At 40.0% G+C, this 23851-nt stretch overlaps 1 protein-coding gene across 7 annotated transcripts in view; it reads right to left on the minus strand.

Annotated features, from left to right (window-relative positions):
* ppp2r5ca (protein phosphatase 2, regulatory subunit B', gamma a) overlaps window positions 1–23851 on the minus strand; it is a 179153-nt gene that overhangs the window by 94499 nt on the left and 60803 nt on the right. For 2 of the 7 annotated variants that reach the window (XM_043697394.2, XM_043697392.2), the window contains exon 1: window positions 17533–17731. The exons of 4 other annotated variants lie outside the window; for them this stretch is intronic. In XM_043697394.2, coding sequence (XP_043553329.1) covers window positions 17533–17626 — 94 coding nt within the window. In that variant the 5' untranslated portion in view covers window positions 17627–17731. Of the gene's footprint in view, window positions 1–13171; window positions 13440–17532; window positions 17732–23851 lie in introns of those variants that run through there. One more of the 7 variants, XM_087989770.1, reaches the window with a different exon arrangement.

A 23851-nucleotide genomic window follows, 5' to 3' on the forward strand; every position in this document is an offset into this window, starting at 1 on the left:
TGGAGATTGGTGGGGTGGTAGGTGAGGACCAGTGGGGTTCTGTCCTGGTGGCGGTTGGAGGGGCGGGGTTCAAGGGCGGAGGAGCGGGAAGTGGAAGAGATGCGGTGGAGGGCATCGTCGACCACGTCGGGGGGGAAATTGCGGTCCTTGAAGAAGGAGGCCATCTGGGTTGTGCGTTTTTGGAACTGGTCCTCCTGGGAGCAGTGCCGGCCTGTCTCCCCAATATAGAGGAGGCCACATCGGGTGCAGAGGATGCAGTAGATGATATGTGTGGAGGTGCAGGTGAATCTGTGGCGGATATGGAAGTTTCCTGTTCCCTGGATGCTGCCTGACCTGCTGCGCTTTTCCAGCAACACATTTCCAGCTCTGATCTCCAGCATCTGCAGACCTCACTTTCTCCTCTAAAATCCTACATTTCCCTACCGAGCATCACTGTAGCCATTTCAATGAAATGCAGACTAATGCAATTCAAGGCAGATGTTCACACTTTCAAAGGCAAGAAATGCTGTCCTTGCCTGCAACACTCAATGCCACAAATGAATAAAAAACAATTTCCCTTGTGAATCGATGGTACTAATATTGTTTCTTTAAGAAGGCTTTTAAAATATCAATCTGCATTGTAAATATAATCTAATAGTTGTTTTTTTTGTTCTTATTTATTAAACTCAGAATTCTATGACTTAATCTACCTTGTGTTTCAATATAATGTACTTATACACAGACCCATTCATTTATGCACAATGCCTTTCAGACTCTTATCCAATGAGCTTCTTAACTGAAAACGCATCATCATACCCTCCCATAAATCAATCTTTAACTACTCTATCCTGACAAATGATTATCCAATAACTGTTGTTCAAAATCATGAAACAGGATAGCCATCTACGTTCACCTTTCCTGCCATTCAATGTCTGAATCTCTCAATTAGAATTCCACCTTGTCAGAGAAGTCAAAATGTTTTAAAGAAAGTCAAATTACATTCATTTCTCACAGCAAGGATTCTCTCTTCAAACTTCCTGCAGTCTTTTAACATAGTTGATCATGTTATCCTCCTTCAACAACTCTCCTTTGTCCCTCATAACATTTTGCAACTTTGGGCCATCAAAAGTAATTGCTGTTTTCTCTATCCAGAACAGCCAAAACTGAAGTGCACAAACTTCACAGCTTTGCCAACAGAGGTTCACTTTTCCATACATCTTTTGGACTAGTCATACTTGATGCTGTCTGACTAAACATGAAGAATTGGTTCCATGGATACCTTGTCAAACAAGATGCACACGAAAGGTTGTGTACCAAACTGAAGCCTGACAATGCAGTGTGACAACTTTGGGGCTTTATTTTTAATTTTAAATTTGTCAGGTCTTGTGAAACATCAAAAAGTTACACAAATTCCCAACTTAATACCAATTGTAATTCCTAACAAAAATTATACATGGACCGATAATTGCATCTTATTCTTAAGGAGCATGAAATAGTGACTAGGACGTGTGGGGAGAAAATGAAAACAGAAAACAGAAATCATCACTTCCAGCAACATTATGAAGATGAAAATGGATTACATTATTACTGCATCAACATTGATTCAGTAGTTCAAGCTGTATTTCAGTCAGCACTAAGCACTAATATTTCAATTTCTGTTTAATTAGTTACCTTCATGTCTACTGTCTACCTTGAAAAAAGCATGCATCCAACCATTTGACCAATTAAGAAATGGTAAACATGTGGAAACAAAGCACGCTAAATGTAAGCAAGCCTAAATTTCAAAAAGACAAAATCTTTCAGCTAAGAATGTCTAGTCTGCAGTTTTCAACAAAATTGGAAGAAACTTGAAAAGAGTGAAGATTCCAAAATTGAACATAAGCAACAGATAGCATTAATTCTGGCACTTCTAGACATATGGCTGAAGGGAGAAAGGTCATATTTATTGAAGTGTTTGGTATATAATGAGGTGAACAGTTTATGTTTAAAAGAGTAAGAGTAAGCTGCTCCAATACAGTTACAACTGGCATCAACCAATGTGGAAAATTGCCCAAGTAAGTCCTGTATATAAAAAGCAGGACAAATTCAACATTGCCAATTATCACCCCATGAATCTACCTTTAATCTACAGTAAAGTGTAATCAAGCAGCACCTGCTCAGCAATAACCAGTTTGGGTTCCACCAGGGATACTTCACTCCTGACCTCATTACAGCCTTGGTTCCTATATGGACAAAACAGCTGAACTCCAGAGGGAAGGTGAGAGTGACAATCCTTGACGTCAAAACTGCATTTGACCTACCGTGGCATCAAGGACCCTGGCAAAGCTGAAATCAATGGGAATCGGGTGGTAAACTTTCCAGTGGTTGGCGTCATATTTGAAGCCCAGGATAGTTGTGAGATCTGGGAGGTCAGTCATCTCAGCTCCAGGACATCTCTGCAGAAGTTCCTCTGGGTAGTGTCCTAGGCCCAAACTTCTTCAGCTGCTTCATCAATGACCCTCCCTCCATCATAAGGTCAGAAGTGAGGATGTTCTCTCATGATTGCACAATATTCAGCACCATTCTCAACTCCTCAGATACTGAAGCAGTCCATGTTCAAATGCAACAAGATCTGGACAATATCCAAGCTTGGGGTGACAAGTGGCAAATAACATTTATGCCATACAAATGCCAGACTATGACCATCACCCATAAGAGACAATGTAACCACCGCCCCTTGACATTCAATGGTGTTACCATCACTGAATCCCTCACTATCAACATCCTTGGGTTATCATCGACTAGAAACTCATCTGGACTCACCAAATAAACACTGTTGCTATAAAAGCAGATCAGAGGCTAGGAATACTCCAGCAAGTTACACACACCTTGAGACACCAAAACCTGTCCACCATCTACAAGGCATAAGCCAGGAGTGTGATGGAATACTCCCTAAGTGCAACTCCAACAACACTTAAGCAGCTTGACAACATCCAAGACAAAGCAGCCTGCTTGATTCTCACTACCACAAGCATCCACTCCTTCTACCAACGACGCTCAGTAGCAGCAGTGCGTACTATCTACAAGACACACTACAGAAATTCAACAAAGAACCTCAGACAGCACCTTCCAAACCCACAATCGCTTCCATCTAGATGGACAAGGGCAGCAGATATAAGGGAATAACACCACCTTCAAGTTCCTCTCCATGCCATTTACCATCCTGACTTGGAAGCATATTGCCATTCCTTCACTGTCACTTGGTCAAAGTCTTGGAATTCCCTTCCTAATGGCATTGAGAGTCAACCCATAGCAGGTGGACTGCAGCAGTTCAAGAAGGCAGGTCCCCATCACCTTCTCAGGGGCAACTAGGGTTGGGCAATAAATGCTGGCCAGCCAGCGATATCCACATCCCACAAATGAATAAAGTCAATTAAGAATTAAGAACCTCAGTCATGGGTAAGATCCTGGAATCTCATTGTGTGGAGGATGCGATCTCTGAATACTTGGAAACTTATGGTAAATAGGACAAAGTTAGGATGGTTTCATCAAGGAAAGATCGTGCTTGACAATCTGGTTGGCATGGACAGGTTGGACCGAAGGGTCTGTTTCCATGCTGTACATCTCTATGACTCTAAGTAATGAGCAGGTCAGACCAAGGAGAGCCAATGGATGTCATCTACCCGGACTTCAAAAAGGCCTTTGACAAGGTGTCTCACAAGAAGCTACTGGGTAAGATAAGGGCATATGGTGCTAGTATGGATAAAAGCTTGGCTGTCTGGCAGAAAGTAGAGAGTGGGGATAAAAGTGTCCTTCTCAGGATGACAGCCGGTGACAAGTGGTATTCCACAAGGCTCAGTGTGGGACCACAGCTTTTCACTATACATTAACAATCTAGATGAAGGAACTGAGGGCATTCTGGCGAAGTTTGCAGACAATACAAAAATAGGTAGAGGGACAGGTAGCATTGAGGAGGTGGGAAAGCTGCAGAAAGGTTTGGACAGGTTAGGAGAGTGGGCAAAGTAGCAGCAGATGGAACACAATGTGGGAAAGTGTGACGTCATGCACTTTGGTAGGAAGAATAGAAGGATGGACTATTTTAGGAAAGGGGAGAAAATTCACAAGTCTGAAATGCAAAGGGATCTGGAAATTCTATTTCAGGATTCTCTCAAGGTAAACTTGCAGGTTGAATCAGTAGTTAGGAAGGCAAATGCAATAATGGTATTTATTTTGAGAGGACTTGAATATAAAAGCAGATATGTACTTCTGAGGCTCTATATGGCTCTGGTCAGACCACATTTAGAGTATTGTGCAGAGTCTTGGGTCCCATATCTCAGGAAAGACATACTGGCCCTGGAGCGTGTTCAGAGGAGGTTCACGAGAATAGTCCCAGGAATGAAGAGCTTAACATATTAGGAACGTTTGAGGACTGTGGGTCCGATACTCGAAGTTTAGAAGGATGTGGAGGGTGGGGGAATCTAATTGAAACACACAGAGTACTGAATGGCCTGGATAGAGTAGATGTTGGGAAGATGTTTCCACTGGTAGGAGAGACTTAGAGTAGATTAGATTACTTACAGTGTGGAAACAGGCCCTTCGGCCCAACAAGTCCACACCAACCCGCCGAAGCGCAACCCACCCATACCCCTACATTTACCCCTTTAACCTAACACTACGGGCATTTTAGCATGGCCAATTCACCTGACCCGCACATTTTTTTGGATTGTGGGAGGAAACCGGAGCACACGGAGGAAACCCACGCAGACACGGGGAGAACGTGCAAACTCCACACAGTCAGTCGCCTGAGTCGGGAATTGAACCCGGGTCTCTGGCGCTGTGAGGCAGCAGTGCTAACCACTGTGCCACCGTGCCGCCCACAAGTAAAGGGAAGACATTTTAGAACAGAGGTAAGGAGAAACTTTTTCAGACAGACAGTAGTGAATCTGTGGAATTCATTGCCATAGAAGGCTGTGGAGGCCAGGTCATAGAGTATATTTAAGACCGAGATAAATAGGTTCTTGAGTATCAAAGGGATCAAGGGTTTTGGGGAGAAAGCGGGAGAATGGAGTTGAGAAACTTTATCAGCCATGATTGAATGGCAGAGCAGACCCGGTGGGCTGAATGGCCTAATTTCTGCTCCTATGTCTTATGGTCTTAATAAAGAAACTAGGTAAAGTTGGAGTAGTAACACACCCAATCAAAGGGGACACTGATGTAATATTCAAATGATTGTGATTCAGGGGGTCAGGAAGGGGAATCAGTTTGGGTGTTGGAATTGTACGAGAAATAAATCACTTGTGGGAGTGATCTACAGGCTCCCTAACAGTAATCATCATGTAGGACGAAGTATACAAGATGATACATTAGGTGCTTGTGATAAAGGGATGACAGTAGTTATGGGTGATTTTAATTCACATATAAAGTGAAAAAGTAATATTGGCAATAGTAGCCTCAATGAGGAGTTCACAGTATGTATCAGTGCACACACTTATAGAAGCAAAAAGTTAAGGCATAAGCTTACTTCACCATTCTATCAGATCATGGCTGATCTGTACTTGACCCCCATCTAACTTTTCTCAATGCTATTACTTACAAAATATATTAATTTAAGTGAGTTGAATGTTGCTTTACGTCAAGAGCAGCTAATCTCAACCCACTTCAGATCTTCAGCTCATGCCTCCAGATCTGAAACAAACCTGTTAATGAACTGTGGATCAAAACGTACACCAAGTTTTACCAAAATTGAGCCACAAACAGTTTACTGGTGAGTAATTCTTACTACTGATAATTTGTTCTACCACATCAGTAATGCCCAAGAAGGGCTGTAATTAACCAGATTAGTTATTTCCTTTCTTATCGCTATGATATTCATAAGTAATTTTGTACAGTATGGTAGGTGCAGCTGAAATTGTGCAGTATTTCCTGCCAAAGATCCACTAGGCCAGTTTTGATATAAAGTCTGGCGCTGGAAAAAGTACAGCAAGTCAGGTAACATCTGATGCTGCCTGATTATCTCTGCTTTTTCCAGTGCCACACTATCAATTCTTGACTCTCTAGCATCTGCAGTTCTCACTTTCTCTTAGATTCCACAAGGCCATTCCAATTTGAATCTTTCCCTCCATTTTCAACCTTACTATTAACAGTATAAAAACTATCATAAATCTGCCAGCCCATCAGTAGCCAGACAGACACTTTGTTACAGGGACAAAGCTTGGTGTAACGAGTAATAAATGGCTCCACACGGGTAAGAGGCATGGTCAACATGAGATCAGGACCAGTGGCATATAAACTTGGTTAGAGACAAAAAAAAACTTCAGATGCTGGAATCCAAAGTAGCCAAACAGTATGGGAGATGGTGGCTCAATGGGCCATGGTAAGGTTTTGTTAAAGGGGGAGGTAGGACATGGTGGCGGAGAGCTGGCATTCAACCTCTGCAAAATAGAGGTCCATCCTCAGGCTACCACTGCTTCGCCTTTGTCAGCAGTCTACTGCATCCAGTGCTCCCGATGTGGTCTTCTCTACATTGGTGAGACCAAATGTAGACTAGGTTACTATTTCACAGAGCATGATCGACAGGCTGTAACAGCCAGCCTGACCTCCCAGTTACCATCCATTTCAATTCCCCTTCTACTCCCTCTCTGACATGTCCATCCTCGGTCTCCTCCAGTGTTGCAATGAATCAGACTGCAAACTGGAGGAACAATACCTCATCTTCGCCTGAGCAGCCTACAGCCAGGAGGATTTACATGAGTTCTCCAATTTCAAATAACCTTTTGACTCATTCCCCGGCTCCCTTTCCAGCACCACCTCCTGCCTCACTAGCTTTACTATCATCCCAATCTCATCCTATGTGCTCTTGCTCTTCTCCCTGCCTCCTTGGCCTGAACTGCCCATCTTCCTTCCCACCTATCTGCTCCACCCTTGCATCACAATAACTCCCTTCCTGCCTCCACCTATCACTAGCCCACCTAGCTTTGCCCCAGCCCCACACTGCCCCTATTTATTTCTGAGCTCCCTTCCCCCTCCCCAATCCTGATGAAGGGTCTCGACCTGAAATATTGACTTCCCAATATTCTGATGCTGCCTGACTTGCTGTGTTCTTCCAGCCTAGTTTGTCTGCAGTGAAATATAAAGTTCAGATAGGTGAGACAGCCCTGAACAAGCACGTGAACCATACTAAAAGCAAGAATTCCCATACAGTGTGGGAGCAAAGGGTGCGCTACATCTTGGTAAAATATGAAACGGTGCCAGAACCCGTGGATTCACCCTCTCCATCAAGTGTTGTCAAGTCCTCTGCATCAGAGATGGAGATAATAGCTTTGCAACAGAAAGAGAGAAGCAAATTCTACTCAGGTGATCCTGGTGTAGAGGTCAGCTGTCGTGCATTACACACTGCATGCATCACGGGGTTGGAGAAACTTGACCTGGTTCAAAAACACCCCATGGGGGTTCTGCACAAGAAAGGACTAGCCTATGTCCTCAGACTCCGCGGGGTAGGGATGTAGTCTCTGTAACAAGGTCAACCGGCTGGACCTTATAGAATACGAGTTCCCTGATTGGACCAAATTATCAGCCCCAAACAGGGAGCCCTGGCTAACATATGAAAAAGGAATGCGTCAGAGATTATGACACTCTGGTATCTTACTTTGAATGAGGCAGTCCTAAAGTCAAGAACTGTTCTTGTGCAAATAAAGAGTGACTTGGTGACAGAATACCTGGCAATGAATTATCTTCCTCAATTTAGGTCTAAGAAGGACTCTTTTGCTGTCAAGGGTCTGCATACCAGCAATAACTTCAAAGGCTTGTCAGCCAAGATCCTGAAGAAAATTTGAACTGTTTGGCTGAGGCTTAACTTTGATTTTGGGATTTTGCTGTGGGCCACCCTCGAGTCCCTCTGATCAGGGTACATCCTAAGTGAGGCTATACAATTGCCTTCAATCAAGTTGTGTTCCCGAGTTAGGCTGGTAACGGTGTCCACTTCCATTGGAATACCCTGCAACTCATATGCTCCCTTTACTGCATTTTCCAATGATAAAGGCTGATGTAATGCCTGTTTGAAGTCCAATTGGGCTTCAGCTAATAGGCATTTTTGCATAGTTACCTCATTAATCCCACTCTCATCGCCATTCAAAGAGCTCCGCAGAGCCTAGTATTCTGTCACTAAGTTGCCCTGTACTCAACAACAATCCTCTGCTTTAGTACTGCCTCAGAGTCAGGTACCAGAGTGTCAGTATCTCTGACACTCACTTTTCAAAAAACAAATTAGCCAGATTAACCGTTCCAATCAGGGAACTCATTTTCTGAGGTCCAGCTGGATGACCCTGTTACAATCACGACAAAAAACTGGTGAGGACATTTATTAATTTGGAGTTCTCCCTACTCATCTGTTACCATTGCTGCATCCTAATTACTACGAAAAGACTTCAAGTATCAGTGTGAAAGCCTTTGCTTTCATCTAGTGCCTTGTTTTCACTTGGCTGATGGCTCCATAGGATGTAGATTAATTGACATTCTTCCTCGGTACTGGGTTCCATTTGCGAATGATTGAGAGGCCAAAAAACCCATTATAGTTATATATACATAACCCTCCTTCAGCTAATAAATCAGTAATGCTGCACGCTGAGGTTGGAAAAAGCATTGGGGTAAGCAAGGGCAGAGAATGGACTTGAGATGCTGGAACCTGATGACCAAACCTAAAAGGCAGTGCAGATACAAGTGAAAATGTATGTCAATGTTACAAAGTTTATTAATGAAATTAATGAATATCTCACCAGTGGTTTCAAAGGTGCTATCCTGAAGCTGCAAACTCTCTTCCCAATCATTTACAGGTAGTTCTGTTATATTACACTTTCATTAACACAGATAGGCTGTACCACGATTGGATGAATATGAAACGTGTTTTCTAAAATGTGAACTTTAAAGTGTGTTGGCTATAATGCGATTAAATCAGCAACACTTCATGTGTATTCATATTGCGCAATTTTTGTATAGCGTGGGGTCGCACAAGAATGCAATTATCATGTAATAGCAGAGCTACCTGTAGTCGATGCCAACAAGTAAAAACATCAAACACTTCCATTGATCGGCATTCTTCAGTTTTATCAGCAATGTATCTAAATATCCAACAATACCCCTCAATTTAAGAGAATGTTCGAGAATTGAACTTCATGCTTGGCGCTTCATAGGAGATTGCTTTGAACGCACCTTTTGTGGCACAATGGTAGTATTCCTATCCTTGGAATAGGAGGCCCAGGTTCAAGCCCCACAGGCTCCAGAGATGTGTAATAACATCTCTGAACAGGTTGATTAGAAAAATAGATTGCTTTGAACTTCACTTGTGCTTTATTTCCACTGTAATAGTTCAAACTATTTTTAGTATTAACTTCTTGATGACACAGACCTACTTATGCTGTTGACAGTTTCACTAATGGGGGAAGAGACAAATGTAGCAACATAGAGAAGGAAAACAAAATGCCATCTTGTTAAATTTTCACTAAGTGGTTGAAACATTTTTCATCTGTAGCAGCTTGCTACCTTTTTAAAAACATGCATACTTTCAGAGACTGTTTTAAACAAAGCTTACAACTGATAATAAAGACTAGCAGAGCATTTGAAGTGCTAAATTCCCCATCAATGGAGAATCCTCAATTCCCCATGGAGGTTCGCAGAAGTTTAAGTAGATCAGCCTTATATTTACTCTAAATTAAAGTCAAAAACTGAGTATTCTACAGCATGCAATTCATCATGACTTCACCTCTCTGGATGGTTGATATGGGCAACTTCACAGCTCCCAGGACAAAGCAGTCTAATTGACTGTCGTCCCACCTACTACTTTAAATATTCATTACCGTCACCACCAGTACTGCAGAGTGCAGCAATAAAATGATTCACTCACAACAACTCATTAAGAATCTCTCAGAAGGCCCTAACAATCTGAAATGTCTACCACCTTGAAATACATGGCCACTTGTTACATAGGAGTACCAGCACCTGCATGTTCCCCATTATATTGTTACGCACAATATACATTATATTAATAATTTAGACAATAAAACGGAATGTAATATCTCAAAATTTGTAGATGACACAAAGCTGGGCGGAAGATAAAGCGTTGAGGAGAATGCAGAGATGATTCACTGAGATTTAGACAAGCTGAAATGAGTGGATAAATGCAAAGCAGATGCAATATGTGGATAAATGTGAGGTTCTCCACTTTGGGAGCAAAAACACGATGGCAAATTATCTGAATCGCTATGAATTGATGGAGGGGAAAGTGCAACAAGACCTGAATGCCCTCACCCACCAACTGCTAGCAGGCACAGCAGGTGGTAAAGGCGGTAAATGTTCTGTTGGTCTTCATAGAGGATTTGAGAAACAGGGAGTGTTGCTGCAATTATACAGGGCTTTCATGAGACCACATCTAGAACAGTGTGTTCATTGTTGGTCTCCTTCGTTGTGGAAGGATGTTTTAACTTTAGAGGGAGTGTAAGAAGTTGAATTGGTTAAGATTATCTTTCATGAACTCAGATGAATAATGGGGGATGGGCAGGGTGGGGGGTCTCAAACACAAACTTCCAACTGGACTACATGGGGTAGACACAGGAAGGATGTCCATGATGGCAGGGAAGTCCAGAACCAGGGATACATTCTGAAGTTGTAGCTAAACCACTCAGACTGAGATGAGGAGAAGTTTCAACCATAGAATGGTGAGTCAGTGGGATATGCTACCACAGAAAGCAATCAAAGTCAAAATATTGTACAATTTCAAGAAGTAGAATGCAGAACTTGCGGCTAAAGGGATCATTAAGAGTATGGAGGAAAAGCAGGAATGGGCTATTAAGCTGGATGATCAACCATGAACATAATGAATGATAAAACAGACTTTAAGGGCTGAATAGCCTACTCCTATTTTCTTTGTCAATGTCTATCACAACTGGGAAAAAAAAATCTACTTCCCACTACTGGTTCAAAATCTCACCCTAGCATTTTTCGGCATACCTACTCTATAATGTAATATAGTGGCCAAAGACAGCTACTCATTACTATATTTTCAAGGGCAAAAATGCTGGTCTTACTAATGCTGACCACTTCCTAAAACACAAATAACCCAAAAGCTGGGTGACATTGTAAATCACTGCAAAACCGATCTTTCTGCACCTGCATCATTACCCCAGTTTCCCAAGGATCTATCCTTGCCCCCCTATTCCTCGCTTACATGCATTGATTCTCTCCCTCTTCCTAGCAACTCAAGAGGCTGAACCAGCCAATTCACAACTTTGGCTTAGTATTTACTGAAAAAAGCTACCATGTCAACCCCATATTTGTGCCAACATGACCTCCTGCATTTTCATCTCTAGCTTCACTTGACTCTGTGTGCCTCAACTCATCTGCTGCTGAAACCTCATCACACTCCTGGTCAGATTCCACCCTCCATAAACTTAAGCTCATTCAAAATGTATCTGCAGTCTAACTCATATCAAGACCTATAGATAATCACTCATGATTTCTGGTCTACAATGGCACCTTTTACATAGTATCTCAATTTTAAAATCATCTCCTTGTGTTGCTTCACTGCATCTTCTCTCTGTACACTCTTCTAGCCCCATAATTGCCTGTATTATCTGCATCCCTTCAATTTCAGCCTTTTGATGATTTAAAGTGATCCCTCTGTTGGTCGCCACGAATTCAGCTGTCAAAACCCTAAACTCAACATTCTCTATGAACATTTCTTCCACTCTCATCACTTAACAGGCCTCTTCAAACCAACCTCTGAGAAAATAAAAAGCTTGATCAATGTTGCTTAGAGTCAAATTTTGCTTGATAACATTCCCATGAAATGCCTTTGGATGGTTTAATGCTGAGGTGCAACATAAATATAAGTTGCTGCTCAGATGGAAACTAAGGCCATTTCTGCCTGCTGCCCTGATTCAGAGCAGCATAAAAGATCCTAAGGACTGATTCAAAAGCACCAACATACTAATCAACACCTCTGTCACTTTACTGTGTTGTGACATGGAGACAGAGCCGAACCAAATCAGCGTTTCTACTGCTGTATATGCAACATAGTAAAATTAAATGCAGGTTACCCCCAGTAATTACTTCAATGATTCCTAATCAGACCTTTGAAAATAATCCCAAATGCCAGTTTTGCATCTCAAACAAAAACTTAACTGTTTATTAAGTACACAATAACTTTTGCAGAGGAAAAATTAAAGTTAAGCTGATAAGCTGATTAACATGTATACTTTAAACCCAAGACATTTGTTTTTAGCCCCCATTCACACAAAAGACAGACAAATAGACACACACACAGTTGAAGAGATAAATAAAATTTTACAAAAGTCAGATTACTCAAATAGCTTTCACAACGTATTTTTTCACAGATAAAGATGTTGACTCTTGGTTGTTTTCCTGAAAGGCATCACTTTTTCCATTCACTGAGGTATAGTCAGTAATGCTTCAAACTCAGTTTTCTCCTCTTCAGACTTCCTGCTGTGTGACAGATTAGACAGGGAATTTTCGAATCTTCACGCTGTCTCAGGAGCAGACAACAATGCTCTCTCACAAAACATCCAAATTTGCCTCCAAAGCTTGTTTGATCTCTTCTTTTGTTTTTACCACAAGGTATTTCAAAGCCCACAAGTAATTTCAAGCTCTCAATTCAAAACTGTAAAGGAATAAATTTCAAAATAATAAAACTTTTATAGGTGAACCATCTAGATCATTCTGTCTGGATATATTACTACCTGGTATGGCAACTGTACCATTCAAGATTGGAGATGATTACAGAGAGTGGTGAACTCGGCCCGGATAATCACAAATGCCAACCTCCCATCTACAGAATCCATCTACCAGGCCCGCTGTCAAGAAAAGGCTGCCTGCATTCTCAAAGATCCATCCCACTCTGGCACTGTTTTTCTACAACCTCCACCATCGGGGAGAAGGTACAGAAGCCTGAACACACACACCAGCTGGTTTCGAAACAGTTTCTACCCTACTGTTGTTAGAATACTGAATGGGCTCACAAACTTAACATTCGCCTGTACCTGTGTTTTTGCCATTTATTTACCTGTTATTTACTGTTTGCCTATTTTTAATTATCTATGCTACTTAACTATATGATCTTTGTCTTGCAAACAATACGGGCAGCTTTTCACTGTACCTTGGTACATGTGACAATAAATTCAATCAAAAAAAATCAGTATATACGCACTGATAGGGTGGTGAGTGGCTGGTTGGGACTTGTACTGTTCTTTGTGAACAAAAGATTTGAAGGCAGTTTTCCTCATTGTCACGTAACAGTTACTGGAATAACTTGAGTACACGCATGGCTGGTTCTCAAGTACAGGTCTTCAGTAGTACAGATGGCACGTTGTCCAAGGCTCAAAGCCTCGACTATCTCCAGGGTCTTCTGCCATTTCTTGATCTTAGTCAACTGAATGGGCTGAAGACAGGAATCTGATGAGGATCTGAGAAGGAGACTGCTGATTGAAGATTAATGAAAACTTTTAGCATCATATTTTGCACTGCAAGATAGACTCTGCTTTAATTGATTTTTTAAAACTGGAAACTTCATTCCAAAAATAATTTATTAAGTATTTTGGATAGATGCCCAAATATGTGCTATAATGTTTACAGGTGCACTTAAATAAACTGAATTAAAGCTCAAGTTTTTGGACAAAGGAATCTTTCCTAAATGAAATGAACTTGATAACCTTTTAACATTTAACAAAATACTGTCATTAGTTGCTGCACTGCACTCAACTTTACAATATTATTGACAAAATCAGTGAATTAGAATGAATAGTTTACAAGTTGAAATACTAATGTTTCCAAACTAAATCTGGGAAGGGTGAAAGCATCAATATTAAAACACCTTTAAGAGATATTTTGGCCTAAGAAGTTTTGAAAGATTTTCTACAGGCTCATTATCAGGGTCAATGAAACAAACAAAACTAAAATGTGTACTAAACATCAGATGTGGGAACAGTGTAAATCGTTTTGGGTAGTTTCAATCCAGTTTCTAATAACATGGGTCTACAGCACAAAAGCTACCACTAATCTGATATTATTCAAGACAGGCTGATTAAAAAAAGTAACACTGCTACAAGATAAAGTACCAAGGTTTAGACTGAAACATATTAAGGTGGAACAGGGAATTCTGATAACCTTGTGCTTTCTGATCTCTGGGTTCTTTGTAATAATGCCATGTGGCATTAAGGTATTGATATCCCTGACTACAAAATCTTAAACATAATTTTCATGTTGCTTTTTTTAAAAAAAAAAGTGAATTACCGTATGTTTTAACTTATAGAATCCCTACTGGGTGGAAGGAATCCACAATAATTCTCCGAACAGCATCCCAAGCAGACCTACACCCTACCCTATTGCTGCATTCCCCATGGTTAATCTACCATCCACATAACCCACATATACCTGGACACCATGGGCAATTTAGCATGACTAAGCCACAATTTTGGAAGTGGCGAGAAACCAGAGCACCTGGAGGAAATTCATGCAGACATGGGGAGAATGTGCGAACTCCACACAGTCACCTGAGGGTGGACTCAAACAGGGTCTCTGAAGCTGTGAGGCAGCAGTGCTAACCATGCCACCTCTGTTCAGATGCATAAAATAAAGTGTGCATAAATTGTGCTGCCAAACTCATGGAAATAACAGATGTCTTTTAGCTAAAAATATTAAATTAATTTAGATGCACCAATAATTAGAATTTTGATTTAATACTTGGCAAATGTTCAATATTTTAATGAAGAAACAAACATGTGACAAGTAATCAACCTTGTGCACCCATATGTTTTTTTTTAATTCAATGGCTTTAAAAACTGAGCAACAGTTGGAATGTTTTAAGTCAAAATTGAATGTTTATTCCTCCTTGTGATCAATTTACTGCCATTACAAAAATAAAATGTAGTACTGTTACAAAAAAGATCAAAATCAGTTGTGGGACAGTGCCTTTAAAATGAAAAACATTAATAGCAATCTTTTTCTAAGACAATATTTGAAATTGTAGCTCTGTGCATGACGTTATAAATATTCATTTCTCGTGGTAAATAACATGCTACACATGAATTTTTTTTTAAACCATTACTTACAAAGACTTGCCCTGCCTTCAATTATTTGTAGATCTTAGTACCAATATAACGTAATAAACTTACAATTTAACAGAATAAGTCATTGAATCATTACAAATTTGAAACAGATTAAATATCCAATGAAGTGTTTGCCATAATCATTCAATTCACCCTAGATTTGATGGAAGTCCCAGAGGATTAAAAAGTCTGAAATGCATTCAAAAAATGTGCGCAAGGACATGGTCACTTTAATTAATTAAACAATTAATAGACAAATTCTTTAAGAAATTTGAATTAAAGGGAGCCAACACAATTCCGAAAAAGCTAAAAGTTAGGCTGCAGTTGGATTGATTGCTGTAGAACAAAGAAGATAGTTGGATGATAGAGGTGTACATGATGATAGATCAGGTAGTTTTGTGAGAAGATTTGTAGCTCGAGTGCTCGTTGCTGTGGTTCTGTTTGCCGAGCTGGATGTTTTTTGTTGCAAACGTTTCGTCCCCTGTCTCGGTGACATCCTCAGTGCTTGGAAGCCTCCTGTGAAGGAGGCTTCTGTGGTGTTTCCTCCGGCATTTATAGTGGCCTGTCCCTGCCGCTTCCAGTTGTCAGTTTAAGCTGTCCGCTGTAGTGGCTGGGATATTGGGTCCAGCTCGATGTGTTTCACAGAAGCGCTTCACAGGAGGCTCCCAAGCACTGAGGATGTCACCTCGACAGGGGACGAAACGTTTGCAACAAAAATTTCCAGATCAGGTAGATTAAGAAAAGCTGTTTCCATTATTTGATGGTACAAGTATTGGCGACACAGTTCTGGGACACAGATATGGGAAGACAGAAGGAAGAACAGTTTTTTTTAATCCAAGATTGCATTGACCTACAACTCGCTACCTACATGGGTGGATGAAGCGAAGACAATTAATGATTTTCAATAGAAATTGGATGCCAACGTGAGGTAAATAAAACTTACATGGTTACAGGGATCGGGAAAGAGACAAACTGATTGTTCTGCAGAGTGTGAACATGGATCTGATGGCTTGGTGGCATCTTCTACATTAAAACCGGACTTCAACTGTTTGCAACATATTGCAGAAATCCAGTAACTAAGAATTACAAGTTACTCTGCAGTCAATATAGAAAATCCTAGTACTTATAGTTATGTAGCTGTTTCCAAGTACTTTCTTTTTAGATGTACGAGAAAATGCTCAAGTTCTACAGTAACAATAACATTCTTTCCATTGATTGTCAAAAATTTTCTAACTAGTCACAGTGAAACTGTTAACTGCACAGAAATTCCTAGTATCACATTAATTTTGATGTGCAAAGTATCTGCAACTTCTAACCACAATTTAAACAGGACTGGTAAATACCGTCCACATCCTGGACTGAGAAAGTAACTAAAACTTGAAAAGTTAACATTGCAGACTTGCAAATAGCCAGAATCATAATTCATTTTGTTTAATATTAATTTTGAAAGATACAATAAATAACCTTAAAATACTTTAGTTTTAAATATAATCATTCTATCTGATCTTTAAGAAGGTTTTTCAATATTAGTGTTTGCAGTTACCTTCAGGGTAGCCAGTTAAATTCATGACCACACGCAAGTGCAAAATATCACGCATTACGAAACTGGCTTCCACTGCAAAAACTATTTTTAATAAATGATGGTAGTTTTTTTTTTAAAAATAGCTTTACTTAGCATCTGCCCATATGTGGAGCACTGTCAATTACAATAGTAAGTTTTAAATTTTTGAACGCATACCCAATAAACATGAATCACAAATTAGGGAGGCTTCCTTTTTGAATACACAGCTAAATTCTAACAGTAGCTTTCAAATACTTGGCTAATTAGGTCCCATCTTGTACACAACATTCCAAAAGTTTGAAAACAAAACAAGCAAAACACTCCGAGCTTGAAATACATTCAGCAAGATAACACCGAGACTCCATCAAAACACTTATGTAATGATACATTAAATATGAAATATATGTATTTTGCTTTAAAAGGACAAAACCGTACTGAATAAATGAAACGGTGCAGATTTTTCTCCCGCACTTGAAAGTAAGCAGGCAAAAAAAAAGTTATGTTACAAAACAACCTCCGAAAAGATCCAAACCTGGGCTAAAGCCCAGCCCCCAACAATCACTCAACCTCTCCTAAAGGCTAATGACCTCACTTCCTTTGACATCAGCACGCTTAGTTGGGGGATGGGACAGTGACAGCAGAAAGCAGCAAACTCAGATTCAAGATAGGAAGGAAATGCTTCAATGAACCAGAGCTGCCTTACTAATCGTACAATTGAAGCCTATTACAGAATTTGCTCTTTGATTTTAAACAAGAGCAAACAACGCCCTGATGGAATACAGGCTTCAACAGAATTGCTCTCCAAGTGCGCACTTCCTTTATTTCTAATCTCCCCTCACAAAAGCACCGCACGAACAGATAAGCAAGCGTAACATTCCACTGCCGCATACATTATAAACCCACCTCGAAAATGAAGAAGGCCCGTGGGCTGGAAGGGCCCATTCGAACTGGCTGCATCCACCACCATCCTGCTACCAGCTCTGTTACATGTCAACATCTAGCCTATACCAGCAGAACTAGCTATTCCTTAAGGCAAGAAAGCAGCTTCCATTTTAGCACAAAACACTACGAAAATGAAGCTACACCGAAGGGAAGAGACGAGTTAGTGATGTCAGCACCTCGCAGAAAGCTGATTGGGTAGGAATGACTACATTAAATGACAGTAACAAACTGCAAATAGAAAGACATTTCTGATTGGCCATGACTGTGCATTCAGTGTATACATTGATCAGATTACTGTTCAAACTCTGTTCATTACCCAGGTTTAATTTGGAGCAAGAAATTAATCCTTCACAGGAAACACAAATTTTAAATATCAGACTTGATTTCTTGGGATATACATTTCAGATTTTGAGAGACATTCATTTTCATTATTGTCCTCTCAAGTCCTCTCTTATTTCAAATGAAAAATCCATTTCACATATTCCTGAATCCTTTCATTAGATCACCATACATTGTTCAGCTGTAACGGGAAATTAAAGCCCATCAGGCTTTGGAAATGTCCAGTTCAACCAAATGAATCAATTCCTAAGCAATGGCACTAGTCTTAAATGACCGCGATGCATTTTCGCCATCTGAGGTTTGAATCCATTAGATTAATTGTTTCACCTTCAAACCTGACATACCAGTTGACCCAAACAAACTGAAAGAAATCAAGCAGTTACTTGAATTTTTAAAAATCATGGAAAGTTCCAAACCAACCTAGCCATCATCGGTGCCAATTATCTCCCAGCCTGAAATACATCAATCTACCAGCACTCTTTGATTCCCTGAATATTCCACTTCATATCCTTACTGTCTGCCAGTCCAGAATTGCAAGGTTCCATCTCTTTTGTAGCTCTTTGTCGAATGCTGTCCAAAAGCACACATAATAACTCAGTCAATTTAGGAATTCAAACCAGTTAGTTTGACATGATGTGTTTTTGATTAGCAGATGCTTTCCAAACAAAAGTCTATTTTAATGCAAATTATGATTTCCAATAACTTCAACATCACCAATATTAGGATAAGTACAATGGAAATAAATTACTTTGAATTGGAAGATGAAAAAAAAGACAAGTAGGAGTAATTTATAGCAGGGTAATTACAAAGAAATAAGGGCAGAGCTGGCTGGAGTGGACTGGGAAAGTGAATGAGGACTAATGACAGATTTTTAAGTCAATAGCTCATTTCTCTTGCCAAAGACACATTTTAGAGAGGAAAAAAAACGTTTAGGAAGGGGATAAGCCAACCATGGTTAACCAGGGAAGTTAACATCACTATCAAATTGAAAGAAAAAAAACGTGGAAAAGACTAGTGGTAAGCCAGAGGATTGTGAATATTTTTAAAAATCAACAAAAGACTATCAAAACAAAGGGAGAAAAAAGCTTGCAAATAATATCAGGACAAACAGCAAGAGTTTCTTTAATTATATAAGAGAACCCAAAGTGAACTTAGGCTCCTTAGAGAATGAGGCTGGTGAATCAGGAATAAACGCTTTGCATCAGTCTCCACAGTAGGAGACATTTATAGTATTCTCTGACTCTATAATCAAGGGGCAAAAGGAGGAGAAGTAGTAAATACAATAATATCACTAGAGAAAAAGTGCTAGGGAAACTAAAGGAACTAATGGTCTATCAGTTTCTGGAGCTGATGGAATGCATCCTAGGACATTAAAAGAAAGCACCTAAAGGGATAGTGGATACACTGGTGGCAATCTTTCTTAAAACATGGCCAAAGGATTGTAAACCTGCTAATGTAACCCTTATTTAAAAACAAAAGGTGACAAAAAAAGCACTGACTGAAGGGCTGTAAACTAAAATATAATGGGTTAACAGCCTATGGAATCCCACAGCATGAATCAAGAACCAAAGAAACAAAACAGAAGTTGCTGGAAATGCTCAACAGGTTTGGCAGCATCTGTGAAGAGGAGTCAGAGTTAACGTTTTGGGTCCAGTGAACCATCCTCGGTTTTTTGGTTTTTTTATCAAGTACCAAAAAGCCTGGCTCAAACTGCTTTTGCTAGACTAAAACTGTGGCATAAATAACTGTTGATTGGGTTAAAACAAATGATGCAATTGCAAACTGTTGTATATCAAGATGAAGCATTGATTGAGCTAAAAGGATCTTTGAGTTACATACTAACTGACAAGAAGAGGATGCAATAAGGATGACATTTGAGTAAAGGATCTTGGAAAAGGGATCAGCGTGAACAGCTCCCAGCAGCTGAACTCATGATTAACACTAGAAGACTACAAGCAAAAAGACCTGGAAGAACCTGACCAAGCATCCATGAATAAAAGTATCATGATCCCACATGAGTGTAATGATCTAAAACTGTAAATTGATTAAACTTTTCAATGAGTCAGACCTGACAAATCTACGAGAATTCTTTAAGGTGGTACCAAAACAGGATAAAGTGGAGGTAATAGATTTAACATTTTTGAAATTCTGTAAGATCTTTGATAAGGTACTACACATTAGGCTACTTAAGATCCCATGATGTTGTAGGTAGTCTATTATCATGGAAAACAAAAAGTTAGCAAATAGAAGACAGGATAAGGGGACATTTTCAGGATGGCAACCTGCAACTAGTGGTGTGTCACAGGGATCAGTGCTGGGACCACAATTATTTACAATATATATTAATGACTTGGGTGAGTAAAGTGAATGCACTATAGCTAAGCTTTCGAATGACACAAAAATAGGTAGGAAGGCAAGTGGTGAAAATGACACAAAGGGTTTGCAGAGGAATACAGACAAGTTAAGTGAGTAGAAAAGAAAATTTGGTAAATACGTTTTCACATGATAATCTGAGGTTATGCACTTTGGCTGGAAAAGTGCAGGAATGGAATATTATTTAAATGGAGAAAAGTACAGAAAACTAAAGAACAGAGGAATTTGAGAGCCCTTGTCTATAATTACAAAAGACTAGCATCCAAGTCCAGTGGATAATACAGAAGGTAAATAGAATTCTGGACTTTATTTTGAAGAAATGGAGTATAAAAGTAAGGAGGTTTCACTAAAACTATACCAGATACTAGTTGGATCATGGCTGAAATATAGTGAACATTTTTAATCTCCTGATCGAAGAAAAAACTTATTGGCATTAGATGCAGTCTAGAGAAGGTTCACTAGGCTGATATCAGGTATGGAGGGACTGTCTTATGAAGAGAGATCAAGTAGGTAAAGCCTGTATAGGCCGTTCTGCTATAAGGCATGTTTTGCTAATGTGAATTCGCTATAACGCGATTGACGAATTGGGGACACTGTTTCTGTAGCACAAACTTTTAAAGCATGTGTTGGTTATAAGGCAATTCCAGCCCCATTAGTTTAAATTATGCTGCTAATATGCAATTTTTGTATAACACAGGATTGTATGAGAACAGAACTAACACGTTACAGCAGATCTGACTGTACTCATGGCCATTTACAAGAGTAAGAGGCAACTTTACAGGGTAGCTGCAAAAAGGTTGGGGCAACTTTTTCCAAGCAGAGGGTGGTACGTGTTTGGAATGAACTGCCAGAGGAAGTGGTGGAGGCTAGTACAATCGCAACATTTAAAAGGCATTTGGATGGGTATATGAATAGGAAGGGTTTGGAGGAATATGGGCCGGGTGCTAGCAGGTGGGACGAGATTGGGTTGGGATATCTGGTCGACATGGACGGTTGGACTGAAATGGTCTGTTTTTGTGTTGTACATCTTTATGACTCTATGCTAAAGTCTCAATCCAGAAGGCATAAATTCAGAAAAAAAGGTTGCATATTTAAAACAGAGATGAGGAGGAATTTGTTTCCTCAGAGGATAGCGAATCTGTGGAATTCTTACTGAATAGGCTGAGTCATTAAGTAAATTTAAAGCTGAGATACACAGATTTGTCATCAGCAAGGGTATCAAGCGTTATGGGAAAAGGCAGGAAAAGTGGAATAGAGATTTATCAGTTCAGTCATGATCTTACTGAATGGTGAAGTAACTCAAATGGACAGAATGGCCTAATTCTGCTCCTATGTCTTATGGCTGATGAGCCTTTAGTTTTTTGATTTACCTTTCCTTTCTTGAATAAAGTCATATACATTAATAAGGTTTGAAAGACCTTTTTTTCCCCTCAGCAAGTTGCCACAAACAGGACTGCGATAATCATTAAATAATTTGTTGCTTTGAGGTGTAAATATTGGTCTAATTGTCTTTAGCAGCAACCAAATGTTCATCTGCACCCACTGTGGGAGAATCTATAAGGGCAAGGATAAACCTGACTAGCCACCAGCAGACCCGTAACTAATGATTTCAAGCTTCCTAAAATCTACGTCTGCAAAAGAAATTCCAAGAGATTAGTTAGTACACTAGGGATAACACCTCTGCTCTTCTTTGAAACAGTGCCAAAGGATCTTTTAGATCGACCTGAGCAAATAGAGGTTTGGTTTAACTTTTCGTTCCAGCAGTGCTCCTTTGCAACTGCACTTGAATGGCAGACTCAACTTTTGTGCTCAGCCACTGGAGTGGGATTTGAACCCAGAACCTTGTGATTCAGAGGTGAGCACCTACCTACTGAGCTACAGTTGCTGCAGATAGGGAAGCATGGCATTTCAGAAAAAGGAGTTGCTAGATTGTGGGTTGCAGCTTTCAATTGGGAGTTAACTCAGCATTGCCTATACCTTTCAACTCAAACACTACCCTATTACCTTCCCCATATCCTCACTCCCATTTCGATTTCTACCTCACTTCCTTTGAGTTACTTATTGAACATGTGTATGCTCTCTTCCAATTGACTGAGACTGAGATTTACGAGGGGACAGAAGAACCTGGTTCTTATCCAGACCTGGGCTTTAGCTCCATTTTAACCTGAACAGCAACATACAGAAATAACAAAGGAAAGGAGAAAATGAACTAAAACGAGAAAAAGAACAAACCACAGCATTAAGAGTCGATGGCGAGAAAAATGACCAAAGGTACAGATTATGAGCTCTGCAGTTCTGTTCCACAGTGTACATGGGAACATGTCTTAGTATTGCAATCCACAGGCATGTGCCAACTAAACTACGTAAAAACACAGTTTTTGGCTGGTCCACATCAAAAACCACGGGGTTGCCTAACTGCCAGTTACTTACTGACATTGTCCTCCTTAGAGAATGCATAGCAAGAGTACTCAGAACCAGCTCAACCAAAGTGCATGTGGGTATTTGTTGAGTGTCCTGTTGAGAATGAGATGAAACCCCTTTACATTAAAGTAGACTGCTGAGTTAAATAAATAAAACTGCTACTCATCATCAGCAATTAGCAATAGTCTGCAGCTTGAACTCTGAATGCTGCAAAGCATCAGAGAAGAGGAAAACTACTTGGACATTTTGCTCCAGGAGGCAGTAACATCTCTTAGGTTAGATACTGCACGTTTGGTTTGTGGCCAGGGACAATTATTAGTGGGGCTAAGGGAATATAGTTCTAATTCCATATTATAGCTTAGATGGTAACCAGTATTTGTGACTTATTTTAAGAATATATATTATAACTGAAGGAAATTTTAATTTATTGAAGAAGCTCGGTGGAAGAAGCTCGGTGAAAGTAGCCTCTCTCAGGCTACCCAAAATTTCACAAAATATTTGCTGCATAGCTTAGTCAATGCCTTTAGTGTTATGAACTTCTTAGAGACCAGATAAGTGTTTTTGTTTAAAATCATGAGGGGCATGGATAGAGTGAACGGGCAAGATCGCTTCCCTGGGTAGGTGGGCATACATTTAAGGCGAGAGGGGAAAGATTTAAAAGGGACCCAAGGGCCAACATTTTCATGTAGAGGGAATGATCTGCCAGAGGATGTGGAGGAGACTGGTACAATTACAACATCTAAAAGGCATGTGGAAAGGTATATGAATAGGACGGGTTTACAGCAATATGGGCCAAATGATGGAAAATGGGACTAGATTTATTTAGGACATCTGATCAGCATGGAGTTGGACTGAAGCATCTGCTTCATCCTGTGCATGCTATGGGTCTATGACTAAAACACTGATATTTACTAGAAGAATGAAGCCACAAGGTTCACAGTTTGAAAGAAAGAACTTCATTACATCAAAATCAAAGAACATGAATACTAATCATTACACTAACTAGTCAGTTATGCTAAAGGCCTCAAAAGTACAAAGGACACACTTATATTTGAAACTAAACACAACTCAACTTTCCTTATGCCTCCATTTGATTCCCTCAAAACCGCACGATAACCATGCAGCTTGAGTTCTGTTTCAAAGGTTC

Source organism: Chiloscyllium plagiosum, unplaced genomic scaffold, assembly GCF_037043375.1.
Source record: "Chiloscyllium plagiosum isolate Xiang-an unplaced genomic scaffold, Cpla_swu_hap1 HiC_scaffold_8, whole genome shotgun sequence".
Classification (NCBI taxonomy): domain Eukaryota; kingdom Metazoa; phylum Chordata; class Chondrichthyes; order Orectolobiformes; family Hemiscylliidae; genus Chiloscyllium; species Chiloscyllium plagiosum.